Raw genomic sequence first — 16,495 nt, forward strand, 5'->3', positions numbered from 1 at the left:
CCAGGCAAATCCTGGGCTCCAATTTCAAAATTGGTTTAATTGGATGAATAATATGATGAAATATCACCATGCAACTCCAATGTGGCTCTCAGGGCTCTATACCCAGAGAGCACTGAATGGATCAAACTTGGGCACCATGAGGGCAGGATCATGCAGATACACAGCTTGTTGTGAATTCATCAGTTTAATTAATTCATGGTCCATTTTACATTATGCAGGCAGATAACACACCATTTATTTATATTAAAAAAACAGTCTGCCCAAGTATTATCTCTGGAGATGCATGATATTATCCATCTAAAAAACATGTTTTACATACATGCATAAAAAATAGGCAGCGTGGCAATGATGAAACCTTAAATGTAGCCAGCAACAAATACTTGTGTGAAGGTTCATCAATTTTTTCCATATTGTTTATCAAAAACAGTTCCATGTGTCCTAAAGAAGGTCAAAGGCACTGTGAGCTTTCTCACAGTGAAGTCTTGAGATGAAGCAATACAAGCTGATCCTTCTCCATTTTAAGTTCTGGAAACACCCTCACTTCTGTTTTCAATCTGGGCCCCAGTGATGAGGAGACCAAAGAACATGACCCCATTTCCAAGTCTGCTCCAGACCCAAAGTTTTAGGCACTTTCTGCTGAGATCTTCAAGTGTTGTGACCAATTTCCCCATTCATCCAGGGAGGAGGATGTAGGAGTTTCTGTTTCCTTCGCATTTTTTGGAGGAAGGCTGGACAACAGCTGCTCCACATTGTCTTCAGAAAACCTCTTTTTGAAGGCATCTGCTGAAACTGCAATCACTGGGCTTTTCCCCCAGAGCTCTTCTCCAGAGGAAGAGCTGCTCCTCTAGAACATTTCCCAGATGAAGTGTTGTCCTAGATTATTCCCCATGTCATGTGTCCCTCTGTATGGGAGCCCCCTTGGCCTCCCCTGCCAGTGCCACCGAAGTCCTCTTGTCACAGCAAGGCTGGTTCTTCTTGGGATTTGACATCAAAAACTCCATGCTTAGAAAATAAATCATAAGGATATTAAACAGCATAAAGAGAAATAATCATGATGTAAAAGATCTTGGAATAATTGAGAGGCTGAGGTAGACCAAAGAGAGACTGGGCCTGCCCCAGTGGTCTCTGTGATTCCAGCAAAGAGCTGGAGGTCTGAAGTGTACTGTGTCCTAGAGACTTCCTTTGGTGATGGTCTGCTCACCGCTACAAAGTGATGTCTGCAGGTTTTGGCAGCTGGCAGATCATGTCAGGGAGCTCAGAAGGTCTGATGAGATACTTCAAGCTGGTCCCTGGAGGGCTGCACCAGGCAAGCTGTGTAAATTAATAGGCAGCCTTCTGTATGAAATGCAGACTTATTTTATTGTTTTCTATATTAAAAAAGCAGCTTAGTCTCTGAATTTAACATCCTCCTGTTTTCCAATTTAATTTATACCTTGGATAGCAGACTGAAGTGGTTGAAACCTTTACATTTTTCATGATAATGTGTTAAATTGTGCCAAACTGTTGTAGAACACAAATATTTGTATGGGAAGAGTCACACACTTTTTTGACCTGAAAGCAAGCTGGGATTTGGTGGGAATCCAGACCTTCCCACAGAAAAAGCACCTGTGTACCCACCACATTTCCTCCTTTCTTTGTTCACCAAAGAAGCTGAGTGTTATAGCACCATGTTGTACAAAAGACGCTCCCTTGGTGATTTGAGGTGAGCTGGGTTTGGGTACATCCCTAGGGAAAGGAAGCAAGTTGTCTCCCTGGTTCAACAGGAAAAATGTCACTGGTGAAGAAGCACACCACCACCATCAGAATTACCAAGGTGTTCTTAGTCAACAGTGAAAGATTTGATAATAAAATAGTCTTTGGATCTGATTGAGCTGGTGTGATTTTCAGAGTCCTCCATGGACCACGTGCCCACAGCAGTTGCTGTAGGTGAAGGATGGGAGTCTTTGGTCAGAGCAGCTGAGCCCTCACCAGCACCACACTGCTGATCTGGCTCAGGAAAGTAGGCGACTTTCTGGTCTTCTTGGCAACACTTTTGAAATAAGAAAGAAGGAGATTTATGAAGTACTGCAGAAAACAGCAAAGACGGCAAGAAAAATATTGAGTATCTAGCTGCTAAAAAAGTTTCTTTAATCATATATTTTTAATGCTTTTCCTTTATACAACTCAAAGTTAATGAGGGAAAGAGTGAAACAGTGGCTTGATAGTCAAGACACCCTGAAAGAGCTTAATTTCATATCTTTCGGGGTGCAAAAATTGAGGAAAGAGTACTGTGCAGGGACTATATAAAAATGATATTTCAAAAATTATAAAACATTAGAGAATAATCTCCTTTCAAATTTTTATTTCTGATTGATATTAATTAAAATAATCATAACAATGAGAACAGATTACAGTGAAGCTCCAGGAGATGTGGACTGAAAGTAAAATCCATTGGCACATTTGCAGTCTGCTCTGAATCCCACAGACCTAAAGTGTGTTTGCTATTCAGGTGTAGGTACCCATGGAAGTCATATGACTTTCAGAGGATCTATACAATTGCAACTCTATTTGATTCAAAGATTAATTCTGTAATTTGAATAAAGCTAGAGGGTCTTTATGTGCTGACCTGGAAGTTAGGGATTGGTCTCAGTTTGGCATCTTTTCATTGCTTTGAGAGAAAGTTCATAGCCAAGAAACATGGCTGCACTTGATGGGAATCCTCGCAGTGTATTGACCATGAGGCCCCTACAAAAGACCTGTTGGGAATGGAGCAAGGTTAGAGCATAGGAATACACTGATTTTTTTAAGAGGAGGAAGAAAAAGTTGAATGAAGTCATGATGGGATTCTGAAGAACCAAACCTTTTGGGTTTGCCTGGAAGACACGCTCCCACTGCTGGTCTTAGCTGAGGTCTGCACTGGGGAAGGGGAACACATCAGAAGTCACTGGTTTGGCATCACTGTGCTCTGCACTCCCTATAGACCCCCATCTGTAGATACCAGCCAGAGGTAAAGAGGTAAAGGGTAAAAACTGGGCTCATGGAACTGGTATAAAACAGAAAGTAAGAAATCTAAAATGTCTTCCTGTGTTGTCCTACCTAGCTACAGTCATAGGGTGACAGGACCACGGAGTGCTCTGGGTCGGAAGGGACCTTCAAGCGCGCTTTGTTGTGGGCCCTGCCATGGACAGGAACACCTTCCCTAGACCACATTGCTCCAGACCTTGTCCAGCCTGACCTTCCTTCCTTTGGCATGCATAAACATGTGGGAATCATACAAATCCCGGGGTACAAGAAGGAGTTTTCATGCAGGAAATGTTTTGACCCCCAGGGCTGGGTCTGTGGGCACAGAAGATGCTGGCAAGTGGGGAGGGAGCGGTGTGGCTGTGAGCCAGCCCAGCCGTGTGGGGACAGTTTTTCAGGTTTCACCTTTGAGTGTAGAAGGAATTTCTCAAACAACTGAAAACCAGGCCTCCTCTGTACCTTGCTGAGAACTCTCTCACTACTGCCTTTGGGAAAAATATTTGATAGATGCTCATATTTTCCCATGAGTCTTCCTAAGGTCAAACTTCAGTGCCCATATGTAACTCAGAACTTTCTTTAAAAAAGATAATAAATACCAGCTTCAAGGTTTCCTTTTTCTGGTCAATATATTTCTTTTTAAAAGATGCTGGCTTATACAAGAGCGAATGATTATGTGGCTTTCAAATGCTTGAACAGTAAAGTGCTTTTGAAAAAGTCTTGTCACTCCTGATTCCTGGCCTTGACTTGTTTCCCTTTGAACCCCCTTTGCCACCAGCACCTCACCCTGGTGTGTGCAAAGATGTGCACAAACTGCTCACTTTGGGGTGAGTCTGCTCACAATATGATGGTTCCAGGGGGTATCTCTGCTGGCCTGTTTCTCACAAAATTGCTCCATTAACCACCAAGGCTCATCACCACAAGTCACTAATCTAAATACCACAAGTTCACAACAGATGTGAAAAGGAGCATCAGCAATCAAACCCCTTTCCAGGCTTTATAACAGGAAAGTTCCCACAGCTACTGTAAAAACGATGAAAAATCTTGGCCCTGAGATCAGAAGCCCTTATATTTAAGCACATAACCAATTTTTCCCCTGAAATTACTGAACTGTACTAAACATCATCATATCTTGTGTCCAATAAATCCTAAGTGTAGTGCTGACTTGTTTTCAGACAGAATCAAAATATGTTCACATAGTTTAGATAAAGCTTGCAATGTGAAATTGCAGTGTTGGGACATTTAGAATATTATTTGATTTTTGGGGATATTTTATTTTCTTAGGAAAGAGAAGTTTTTGAGAGGGAATTCAATGTTTTTGCATTATCTATAATGTAACACAAGAGACACAAGTTAAATAATAAAGTATCAGGATGAAAAGTCCAGAGACATAATTTTTTCTTATCAGAATGAACGCACCTGGCAATGGAGAAAGACAAGGGCATTGTTGTATTTCTTTGTGTATATCAGGCAGCTATTTCCAACACTGAGAATGCTGTTCCTTTGTCCCAGAATGAAAACATCCAGCCCTGGATTTGCCATTTGTCAGTTGTGAGTCTCTCAACATTTAAAAATATTTTCCCTACAAGAGCAGGATCCAGTCTTGCTATCAACTAGTTACTCAATCCTACTGATGGCTTTGGGGCAGGTGCCAGATGTGACAGCAGGAAAACTACAAGAAGTATAGAACTCTACCAGAAAACTCTTTTAACTGTTAATTCAGGGAGGACAAGGAGGGCAGAGGATGAGGATAAGGATGAGGATGAGGATGGAGAGAGAAGGGAAAACCCATGGAAATTCCTGTTTCAGCCACCCTGCTGTGAAAGTGAGCAGCAAGTGGAATGCACAAGGCATGTACCATAAAGCCTTGGCACCCTGTCCCCCATCTGATTGTCCAAGCACATTCCTGAGCATCTCTCCATGTGCTTATGCTTCACATGAATGTGAATGTGACACTTTCTTCAGTCAGTTGAAAAGCTGAACCAGACCACAGGCTCCTGTGACAGCTGGCATAACATAGTGGCATGTTGAACAAATACTGGAATCACACTGACTTGTGATTTTGCAGGTTATTTTCCTGTTTGTAACTTGTTACATTTCTCTCAGAATGTGAAAATTAGCACTTTGGAGCTAAGACACAACGTGCTGTTCCGATGATAAATACAGATGTATTTCAATATCAGAAGACGTTACTTCCACAACCATGCCTTGGCAACACAATAAAGCTGCAAACCCTTATTCTCTGCCATTCATATTTAACTGAGGCAAAGTTTGCAGGTAGAACAAATATCTTTTATTGCTCTTAACAGACAAAGTCAGAAAAAGGAGATAAGTTGTTTGGCATGCAGCCTTTCGTGTTCGAAACTAAAGCAATTCTGATTTAAGAACGCTGACAATCAACTCTATCTTGGTGCAGAATGAGGACGAGGAGTGCAAAAGCAGCATTAGTTCCACCAAAGCATTGCCCAAGGTGACCAGGCACACTCAGAGTGCCAGGACAGTCCCCTTGGAATCAGTTCATTGACACCAAAGTCAATGGGGAATATTTGACCTCTGCATTTTGCAGAAGAATCACAGAGGAAAGACTTTCTACCTCTGATTTATGATAAGTCAAATTATATCCATGATTAAGTGCACTAACATGGAATGTTGTTTGAAGTTAATTACACTAGCAGAGTGTGACTCCCAGTCATTCATTTCTTCATTATGTAACATGCATTATTACTCTCACTATTTTGATTTAGAAGGAATCTACACTATAACTACCAACTACCATTACAGTAATTCAGCAGTAACTGGCTTTAGCTGTCTCTCAACACAGCAGATAGGTTTTTAACAGACACTGTATTTTCCAATTGACAATTAAATACCTAATAACCAGATTTAACTTCAAATATCACTTACTTTTAAGCCCTCGTTCTGGTAGCTCTGCAACATGCAGTCAAGGGTCCCTTTGTACTGGTTTAAGTAAACTCCATCTGCCTGAAGTCGACTTTTCACAACATCCATTGGAGTACATACTGCCCAGGAAACAGCTCCTGGAAAAATGCAGAAGTATTTGAATAATTCCTTCTCTATACTTCCTTGCCCGCAGGTCAGTGAACTCAGAAATTCACATCTATCACATATTCGTGTGATTTTCATGTCAGGACATTCACACCGCTCGGCCACAGAAACAGCATTTCTGGGAGAAAGTTCCCTGTTTCTGGAAGAAGTGTTCAGATTTTGGAGGTTTTGCTCCTGATCAGATGCAGGCAACCCAAGAAGGGCTTCTCCAGGTGAAAATCTGCTCTGCTTCTGGTGGGACATGGACATGCCATGGGAAGAGCCTGAGCTGCCACTTGGGATGATATCACTAAAAATGGAGTCTTCTGATAATTCCATTGTAAAGCAAAGTTTGAGCTGAGGATACAAATAACAGGTAGGTACATCTCAGGCTGCCAGGATGAGGCTCCACACAGTGAGATACCCTGTCATTCCTCTAAAGAAATGCCTATTTCCTCTGATCTGAGCTGAGTGGGATGGTTTGCCTCTGGAAAGATCAGTACATCACTGCAATCCATGGGCCAGCTGGACAGACAAGAGTTTGTCTGAACCTATGTGGGTGTTGGGACACACTAGAAAAGCTATCCAGAGGCACCAGGGCCCTCTTTATTTGAGGAGAAATGGAGAAGGCATTTTGTTAGTATTACCTGAGCTAAGGATTGACTTGCCTTTATGGATCTGCAATTTAGAAATGGCCAAAAAGTGGGGAGTGGGAGTAGGGGTGACCTTTCACATGGTGGGGGATGCACATGCCAGTTTTACTGGCAAGTGTACACATGGAAAAAGATCAGTAACAGTCAACTGGCCTTCTGCTAGGTGTGGGTAGGTGCACACCCTCATGGTGGGCAGCCAACAGGTTGAAGTCCTCTTCTGGAGGCACCTTGGCTTCCACACATCCCTGGCAATGTGATTGGCAGGCTGCCCTGAGGCATCCAGGGAGATGAAAGCACTGTCTGTTCTCCTCTTCACTGACAATGAGCCCAATGAAGGTCTGAGAATGACTTCCATAACGTTTGTCAAGTCATAAAGTGCAGCTGTGGTGCCAGGGAACCCTGCCCTGGGGAAGGAAGGTCGTTCAGTCCCATGTCCTCTGCTGGCATTCAGGAGGATGCGGTGGCCCTTGAGTCACCCTCGTAATCTGCTGAGAACATTCCTGCTCTTGTTTTGCCAATGCTGTGAGGAAGTAAAGCTGCTTACCTGCTACACCCCCTGCCACCCAGATAGAGAAGGGATTAGGAGAAATGCTTCCATCAGGAGTTATCCAGTCACAGAACATCGCGTACGGGATGAAATAGGCGCAGTACCCAGGAACATCCCTCAGGAGCATTGCTACATTGCCTCGGTATACTCCTGCTATCCCCTCTTTCTGTATGATTGTCCTTAAGCAGTGAATTGGGCCTCGGTACACAGGAGATCCGGGAGTTGTGGAATTTAGTTTAACATTTGCTGCAAAGAAAACCAAACCACAACTGTTAGAATAGATATATTGGCACAGAACTGCTCTCCAAAGCCCAATGCCATTGATCAGAACTCACTGCCATCCAATTTCTAGGGTTAACAGATAGTATGGGGAAAAAGTTTTAGGAGAGAGTATTTAGGTTCATTTTCAAAAAATATTTAGACACCTCAAGACAGACTTTTCTTAGATGTATGGCCTACCTCCCAAGAGGTATGTGCCCAGTGAGACATCCAAATAAGCTGAAGGCAATGTGCCAGATTTTCATGGATTTTAACTTCAACTTATGTCAAGTCATGTATTTGAAAGCCTTAACAACTCCAGAGTCTGGACCTTCCCATGCAGACCAGGTTGTTTTTGTAAAAGGCATTAGGTTGCTAAGCTGCATGGAGGCTTTAAAAATGGACATAATATTTTATCAAAGCAACAGAAAAATGACAGCATTTCACAGTTAAACGCCATTACTGTAATTGTGAGAAAGGTGAAATGCTGAAATCCAAGTGGTTCAGCTCTGAAGCTGCTCCTTGTCTTCTTTAGTCTGTACATGTGCTCTGGTGGGGTTCACTCCATGCTGGCAGCCTGCAATGGAATTCTGCTGCTGTCTAGAGCCCCTTCTGCCTGCAGCTTGTGCACAGGGAGCAGCCACCCACTGCCATCATCTCGTGTCCCTCCCTGACCCATCCTGCTCACACCTGGGCTATCTGGCACCCTGTGTGAAATAACTCAGTGGTCTTTAAATGTAAATGGGAAACTTCTGGTTTTGAACAAAGGAGGGAGAAATAACGCAGGTTTATGGCCAAATACATGTGGGACTGAGAGCATGCAGAGGGAGATGGGGAGCTGGCATTGCTGCTGGCAGCCATGGTGCTGCTGCTGGGATCTCCAGGGGACCCCACAGCCCAGGGACTCACAGTTTCTAGAGCTTCTGGTCTTGATCAGACCTGCCTCATGTTCCTTCAGATTCTGACTGGCTGGAAATTGATAAAGCCATTGATAAAAACCCTACCCTTAAGCTGAACAGGATAGGGTCCAACCTCAGGCAAAAGGGGGAATTTTTAGCCCAACTACAGCAGCACAAGATAGCAGAAAGCCCGGCCTTGAACAAAGTTATTGTAAAGCTCTGCGTATGTATCAAGGACTGGCAGAGACAGGAAGAAAAACCTCTTGCTTCCTACCTTTGTTGTATGGCTGTGTTTGCATCTGTAGCCTTATCTTGACCAGTTCCACGGGAGTGCCAATGCCCACAGAGATGACCCCTGCCACGATGCTGGCCAGAGTCATGTCGGCGAGCGACGGCGCGGCGGCCGGGTCCCCGTGGCGGAGCTGGCTGAGGAACCGCTGCGTGTTGCTGAAGACACCGAACACCACCGAGCTGTAGATGCCAATGCTGGCCAGTGGGAACGACATGCCCTTGAAGAAGCCGGTCAGCTACCCAGGAAAGGGAGCAGGGCTTAGAAGACTGAGCAGGACTGAGCAGTGTAAACCCCAGCTTGTCTATCAGGTTAGAAATCACACAATGACACAATGGTTTGGGTTGGAAAGGACTTTGAAAGTCATCTCATTCCAATCCCCTGCCATAGTCAGGGATGAAATGCAAATCCAAGTAGCAGATGTCTTCTGGATCCAACTGTTTGCACATGCTGAGCAAAGGAAATTGGTTCATGCTGCTAAAGGCTTATAAAGACTGTGCAGAATACAGGATATGGTTGAAAGCGCGGGAACCCAAGTAAAATTGCCTCATACAGCGTTTGTTCTGGCTTCACCAAAGTCAGCAAAATCCCTCTGGGAGACCTTTGCCAGTGGGGTCAGGCAAAAGAGTCACTGTGGATGCAACCCATGTGGAGACAATGATAATTCCATGCCAGAGATCTCTCTTTTCCCTACATGAGTCACCAAGTGGGTTACCTTAGAGTTAAGCAAGAGAAGGCTTTTGATTTGCAGGCTCAATTGCATAAACTTTATTGGTCTTTATATAACTGCTGGTGTCAACAGCATTTTGTACAATTGCATTATGTATTTATCTATTTATTGACTTGCACTTTCTACCAGCACATTTAAAGTACAATGAAGTACTTACAGACTCATTTCTGTACACAGTGAGAACACACTTGATTGTATTTCCATATCCTTGTCCAGCTTGCAAACGAGTCTGCAAAAGACATTTGTAAAATGTGATTAAAATCCTATGCTTGCAGCCCAGTGGAGGCTCATGCTATGTAAACAATGTGTACTTTGCTTTGAGAGCAAGTCCTTCCCTAGTCGTAAAGAGAACTGAGCAATAAAATAAGATATACATGCATCCACCCTCTTGAACTTTGCCAGAAGCAAGGCTAGGCAAGATCTCACAGCCTGAACCTCTCTGCAACATCTGGAATCAATGACTGTCAAATTGCTCTCCATTCTGGACCAGCCACCCTGACCCGGCACAGCAGGCTGCTGGTGTGCAGTGCTGTCATTGGCAAGGGCCTGATTTATGTGGAAATTGGAGAGTTGTGTGGTCTTCTCCATTTGGAGACTCTCAGGGAAGGCTGGGATGTGTTGCAGAGAAAGGAGAGGTGAGCTCCCCTGGGAGACTTCTGGGGCCCTTCTGCTCCACAGTGGATTTTAAGAGATACTAATTGGAGCTAAAATAATTCAGCACTATCTCAGAAATTCTCCATGCTTCACTCAAAAGCACAGTTTCATATAATTTCAAAAAAAGACATCTTATTTCTGGAAAGTAAATTGGTTATACACCTTCTAACAGATGTAAGAAATGGCATGTGAGTCACAACAAAGCCTACAGGATTAAGCATTTCTGCTTCTCATTTGTATATATTTAGATCATCTTTCATTCAAGCTGCTCACAAGTTTGCACTAGAAACATCCTAACAACGGATGAACTTTTTGGGCTTAGAGGTGTGCAAGGAAATGGAAACACTGTTCACTTCACAGCACCTCAGGCTTCATCTTGGCTGAGGCCAGAGCTCATTTTTAATAGAAAGACAAACATGTTCCATCAGGAATATTTTTAGGAAATGGGGAAAACAATTCTGACTATATTTATCAGCACTATCAGCATCATTTATCAATGAAGACTGAAGGGACACAGCCAACCTGCACTGGAGGGCTGGTGTCCAATCCCCTCTGCTGGCTCAGCTCTGATTTATGCCAGGGTGAAGCAGGAAATTATTTGGGAATTTAAAGCCCAAAGAAATGCGTGTCTGCCAGAGTTCACGACTGGTGGGAGCTTTTGGATGGCAAACAGCAGGTTGGATGGCACAATCATTTGGTCCAGAGCTCTGCAACAGGCTGTCAGTGCTGCTGTGGGACCCTGGCAGGAGCAGGAGGGACCAAAGTCTGTGTTCACCCCTCAGCTCACCCCTCACCCCAGAATGGCTCCATGCAGCTATATGCACACATGGAGTATCCCTGCTCCTCTCCAGGCCTGGCCAGAGGCCACAGAGAGGCAGCAGCAAAAGCAGAATATTTACTGAGCACTCAGAACAAGCTGGTACATGAAGATGCTGCCATGGCTCACACAGCACATGTTGTGCAATGTGGGCAGGCCCAGGCCATGGGTGCAGACTGGGCACACTGTGACTCACACTGGGGATAACGGGACAGGGGAAGGTGGCTGGACCCCGAGTGACCCAGGACAAGGTGACCTCAGTGCCCAGCCCTGAGTTCCCTCCTGGCTTCAGTTTAGCCCAGACATTTCCACTTTGACTTCATAGGCTTGTTTGTTTGTTGTTTTTTTTCTTTTACCCAGTAACCAGGTATTTAGAGATTCAAGTTAATATATTTTTTGAGTAACTGGGGGCAGCTGAGTGTCCTCACAATCTGGTTGTCACACACATGTCCCTTAGCTAATCTGTTAACACCTGGCACCGAAATCCCTGCTGGCATCTGTGACAAAGTCAGCTACTACCAGTATGGATATACCTCTGGAAAGTTCTCCTTTTTGTTATGTCTTGATTAGATAGCACTCTTGGGTGACACCCAGATGCTGAAGAAAGTTCTGGGGAAATGAATGCAATGGGTAGGATGAAAAGTAAGTAAAGGCACAACTTTTAGAGTTTTGCCAGGAGGTAGGAAAAAACAGCTGCTGGAGTTTGATGGAAGCTGCAGCAATGGAAAGAGATGGCTGAAGGGGGCTGGCCTGATGGGATCTGTGCTGTAGATGCCACTTACCTCACAGAGCCTTATACTCAGTTCTGCCTCCTCCCCCAGATGGGGAAAGCCCCCTGATCCCCTGGAGGCTGCAAACACTTCTGAGCAGCCCCTTTGCTGGCCTAGTGCCGTGCAAAAGCTCTTTTCCACTTTCCTGTTCCTGAATCTGGAACATAACAAGTCTGCCTACTTGGTATTCCCAAGGCAAAATCTTGCCCAAAGCCAAGAGCAGCAGAGGGGGCAGCCTGACAGTTGTCATTATAACCAGTGAAGGATGGGCTTGCTCTTTCTTGGCACCCAGAAACTCGATGTTTCCAAGCAGGATTCTCATAGCCAAACTCCCCCAAACCAGGCAGTGGTGCCATGACCACCAGCCTGAGACAGGGATTGCCTCGGCAGCACTGGGCAGAGCCTGCCTTTGCTGCCTGTGTTCTGCCCATGGCTGGGTGGTGTGGGCAGCCTTGTGCTCCTCCCATGTGGGGTCTGCACCCACCTTTGCACAGGGATGCCCTTGGAACTGGCATCACTTTAGCAGCTCAGAAGGAATAGGGCTGGCCAGGCATCTCCTGATGCCAAGAGAGCCTGGTATCTGCAAGGGGATGGCTGTGATGTTTGGGGAAGGGATGTGGTGTGAGCCATGCTGGGCCCTGCATCCTTGGCATCACCCTCCAAAGGTCTTGAAGGTGCCAACATCACCAGTGGCTTTTGGGTTTGCCACAACTGGCAGCCCTGACTGGTGCCAAAGCCAGGCTTGAACCAGAGCAGGAACAGAGTCACAGAATTGGAGAACGGCTCGAGTTGGCAGGGGTCTTTTAAGGTCATTTAGTTCAGCCTCCCTGCAGTGAGCAGGGACATCTCCAACTAGACCAGGTTGCTCAGAGCCCCATCCATCCTGCCTTTGAATGTTTCCAGAGATGATGGGCATCACCACATATATCTGAGCAGTCTGTGCCTGTGTTTTTTGTACCACGTTTTTTGTACAGGACTTCCTTGTATCTAATCTAACCCCGCTCTCTTTCTGTTTAAAACCAGAACCCCTTGTCCTATCACAATGGGTCCTGCTAAAAATTATGTCTTTATTTTAGGCCCCCTTCAAGTACAGGAAAGCTAAAATAAGATTTCTTTGGAGCCTTCTATTATTCAGGCTGAACAATCCCAACAAGGGCAGAGAAGCTAAAGTGATGAAAGCTGCCCAGAAATGCCTGGGCAAAAAGAGGAATAGGATCCTCCTCTCTGTCTCTGCATCATTAGGGGTGGTCAGTTTGGTTGAGTCAGGATGCACTGGTGTGTGCATGGGCTTGTCTGCATCATGCTGACAAATACCTTCTTGCTTCTCTAAATCCTTCCGTTGGGAGGAATAATTATCAGGTGGGAATCATAAACTCTGTGTGCCACAGCCCTGGGATAACAATTTCAGCACTCTGCCCTTCCAACGTTACCAGCACTAGGAAAACATAAAAATGTGCCTGCAGCAAAACAAATACTGTTCCCTCATTGCCCTTTGAATACTAGTCTGTAGCAAAGTTCAATAAAACATTGGCAGAATTGTTCAGCGAACCACACATTAAGTAAGGCCAGGTTAATTTTCAGCATTAATTCTCCACAGAGGAACTGGCATGTATCAGTCAGTTCTTTCAGTTTCTCATTCAAAATGAGCATTAGAGAGGAAGAAAGTCTGTGAAAACATTCCAGATTCCACTTTGGGATAAGGTCCTTTGAGGCATCAGCTAGAGGGAAGGTCTGAACTGGTGGAGGTTTGGGTGGTGACATATGAGCACAGTTCAAAGTGTTTTACCTTGACCGTGTCCAGGGGATGGCCCGCAACCACACTGGCAATTCCTGGGGATGAAAGCAAAGTATTATGCAAAACACTGAAGCTTTTGTAGCAGGGCAGGATGCAATGGGTTTAGAGGAGAGAAGAGATTTCCATAGGAACAGTTGTAAGGGGCCTAGCCAGAGCGATGATCAGCATGATGCCCTGTGCCTGACAACAGATAAAAGCTGAGCTTAAACACTTTTCTGTGTACACTCTCCTGGCCTCCTTCAGCTTTATATCTCAAAGGCACCAGAGATAGAGATGTCATGTTTGTATATCCTGTCCAGGACCAACCCCTTTTGCACTCCTGTAATCTCACACAAATTTTTAGCCTTGGGATGGTGAGATTCCTGTTCAACACGTGGCAATGTTTTCTCCTGGCTCAGAGTGATGTCCTAGCTGACTGCTAATGGGACCTGCAAACTCCTCATCCTTTGCTGTTCTGAGAGCAGTTTATAGAGGTACCTGTCAGAGAGGATTCAGATACAGAGGATCCTGCTCTGTATAGATCTCTCCAGTGCCATCCTGCCTTCATCTCCACGGTTTTATGGGGAGAAATTGGCCTGCATTCTCTTACCATTCACCCACCTACTCACACTGCTCACTGCCAGGAGCTCTCATGGCATACAGAGCACAGTTTGGTTTCCTTCTTATCCAGGAGAATAGAACACCTGTGTGCCATGGCCAGGATATGGTTTTGTGTGTTTGTTGCAAACAACACTGGCAGGTTTTGGGGTTTGTTGGGAGTGGGTAAATTTGGATGCTCCCTCACCAGCAAATCTCTGTGCAAACCAGTGCCCACAGGTGCTTTGGGGACTAAATTTCTCACTCATAGTGAGAAATAGTATTTTCAGTACTCTTTGTACTGAAAGAGCATCATGTCCTTGGTCAACATATTATGACTTTTCTAAAAGTGTGTTGTAAAATGTCCCCTCTCCTCCGGGATCCGGGACCACCCATGGTCTAGTGTGTGCATGAAAGCTCTCAGCTGCCCCTGCTGCTGAATGCTGCTGGCTGTTCACCTCCCAGGACATCCCATCCACATTGCCAGGGGTGTGCAGCAACAGCACAGGGTGGTGGGGCAGAGAGAGCAACCACCGCCTACAGAGATCCAAAAATCTGTTCCTCAAGCAAACTTTTGGCAGAGGTTTTGGGTTTTTTGGTCTGCTAACTTACTAACCGCATCTGGCAGACACCTGTGAGCCACCTCACAGCCAGCTCCTGTGCTGGGTCTGAAGGGTCACCTGAGCAGAGGTTTGCTCTCGTGGTGCCACAGTGTCCCCTCTGTCCTGCTGCAGCCCTGGGGCAGCAGAGCTGCTCACCCTCTCAGCTGGCAAACCCAGTGGGCATCTCTCACTTCTGTAAACCCTGTGCCGTTATTGACGCCTCTGTGTGTCTTTTGGCTTCCTTTTCTTTCTGTTACCCGTTTCCCGGTGTTTGCCAGCGGAATTCCCAGCAGACAGGATCAATCCCTGCCCTGGCGGCGGCGGGAGCCCGGCAGTGTCTCCCCGGGGATGGGGACATGGGGACAGCTCCCAGCTGCCAGCCCCTCTCCTAGCCCGGTGGTGCTTCCAGCCACGGGGACAAGGATGGGAGAGCCGGCGGGAGCTGGTGGCGTGCGGGCTGGAAGTTGTTCTAAACTTGAAATGTAACTATTCCGCCCATGGAAATTAAACCGCGCTTGCGAACCAAAGCAAAGCAAACCATGGGAGACGCCGGGCGGAGGCACAGACCGTGGGTGACCCGGGGGGGTTTTGTCCCCGGGCACCTCCGCCCTGCGCCCTTCGCCGCCTCCCCACCCGCGCTCACGGCATCACTCACCGCCCACCAAGCCCGCCACGAAGTCCTGCACCTGAACGCTTCCCATGGTGCGGCACCGAGCCCGTCCCGCGGGGCTGGGCTGGGGCCCCGGCGGGCAGGGGCTCCCCGCGGCTCCGTGCGCTCCGGCCCGCGGCTTCCAAGCGCTGTGACATCACACACCGCAGCTTAAAGGCACCGCGGGGAGCGGAGACACCGCCCGGCGGGGCGGGGAGCGGCCACGGGGGGCTGTGCATCACCCCTGGGCTGCGGATCATCCCGGGGCTGAGCATCATCCCGGGGCTGAGCATCACCCCGGGGCTGAGCATCACCCCGGGGCTGAGCATCACCCCGGGGCTGAGCATCGTCCCAGGGCTGTGCATCGTCCCGGGGCTGTGCATCATCCCGGGGCTGAGCATCATCCCGGGGGTGTGCATCGTCCCAGGGCTGTGCATCGTCCCAGGGCTGTGCATCGTCCCGGGGCTGAGCATCACCCCCGGGCTGCGGATCATCCCGGGGCTGAGCATCATCCCGGGGCTGAGCATCATCCCGGGGCTGTGCATCATCCCGGGGCTGGGCATCACCCCGGGGGTGTGCATCATCCCGGGGGTGTGCATCGTCCCGGGGCTGTGCATCATTCCGGGGCTGAGCATCATCCCGGGGCTGCGGATCACCCCGGGGCTGAGCATCATCCCGGGGCTGTGCATCACCCCGGGGCTGCGGATCATCCCGGGGCTGTGCATCACTCCGGGGCTGTGCATCATCCCGGGGCTGTGCATCATCCCGGGGCTGAGCATCACCCCCGGGCTGCGGATCATCCCGGGGCTGCAGATCACCCCGGGGCTGAGCATCATCCCGGGGGTGTGCATCGTCCCGGGGCTGTGCATCATCCCCGGGCTGAGCATCACCCCGGGGCTGAGCATCATCCCGGGGCTGCGGATCATCCCGGGGCTGTGCATCGTCCCGGGGCTGAGCATCGTCCCGGGGCTGAGCATCGTCCCGGGGCTGAGCATCACCCCGGGGCTGTGCATCACCCCGGGGCTGAGCATTATCCCGGGGCTGAGCATCACCCCGGGGCTGAGCATCATCCCGGGGCTGTGCATCATCCCGGGGCTGTGCATCATCCCGGGGCTGTGCATCATCCCGGGGCTGTGCATCATCCCGGGGCTGTGCATCATCCCGGGGCTGAGCATCACCCCCGGGCTGCGGCACCGAGCAGCGGCAGCAACAGC

The 16,495-nt window shown here is 47.6% G+C and overlaps 1 protein-coding gene across 9 annotated transcripts; it reads right to left on the minus strand.

The window, feature by feature from the left end:
* Positions 1-165: 165 nt before the first annotated feature.
* Positions 166-15,454, minus strand: SLC25A48 (solute carrier family 25 member 48). Of its 9 annotated transcripts, none has more exons than XM_086851475.1 (8): positions 15,319-15,454; positions 13,446-13,489; positions 9,576-9,647; positions 8,674-8,926; positions 7,240-7,488; positions 5,902-6,035; positions 2,606-2,735; positions 166-2,029 (listed from the first exon to the last, which is right to left on the minus strand). In XM_086851475.1, exons 1-7 carry the CDS (start codon positions 15,437-15,439, stop codon positions 2,613-2,615), a joined length of 996 nt encoding a protein of 331 aa, XP_086707601.1. In that variant the 5' UTR covers positions 15,440-15,454; the 3' UTR covers positions 166-2,029; positions 2,606-2,612. The 9 variants fall into 9 exon arrangements, with proteins under 9 accessions (XP_086707601.1, XP_086707605.1, XP_086707606.1 ...); XM_086851479.1 differs by having other exon boundaries at positions 15,288-15,428; XM_086851480.1 differs by having other exon boundaries at positions 166-2,064; positions 15,288-15,428.
* Between the last annotated feature and the right edge of the window lie 1,041 nt (positions 15,455-16,495).

Source organism: Cyanistes caeruleus, chromosome 15 (assembly GCF_971803275.1).
Source record: "Cyanistes caeruleus chromosome 15, bCyaCae1.hap1.1, whole genome shotgun sequence".
Taxonomy (NCBI): domain Eukaryota; kingdom Metazoa; phylum Chordata; class Aves; order Passeriformes; family Paridae; genus Cyanistes; species Cyanistes caeruleus.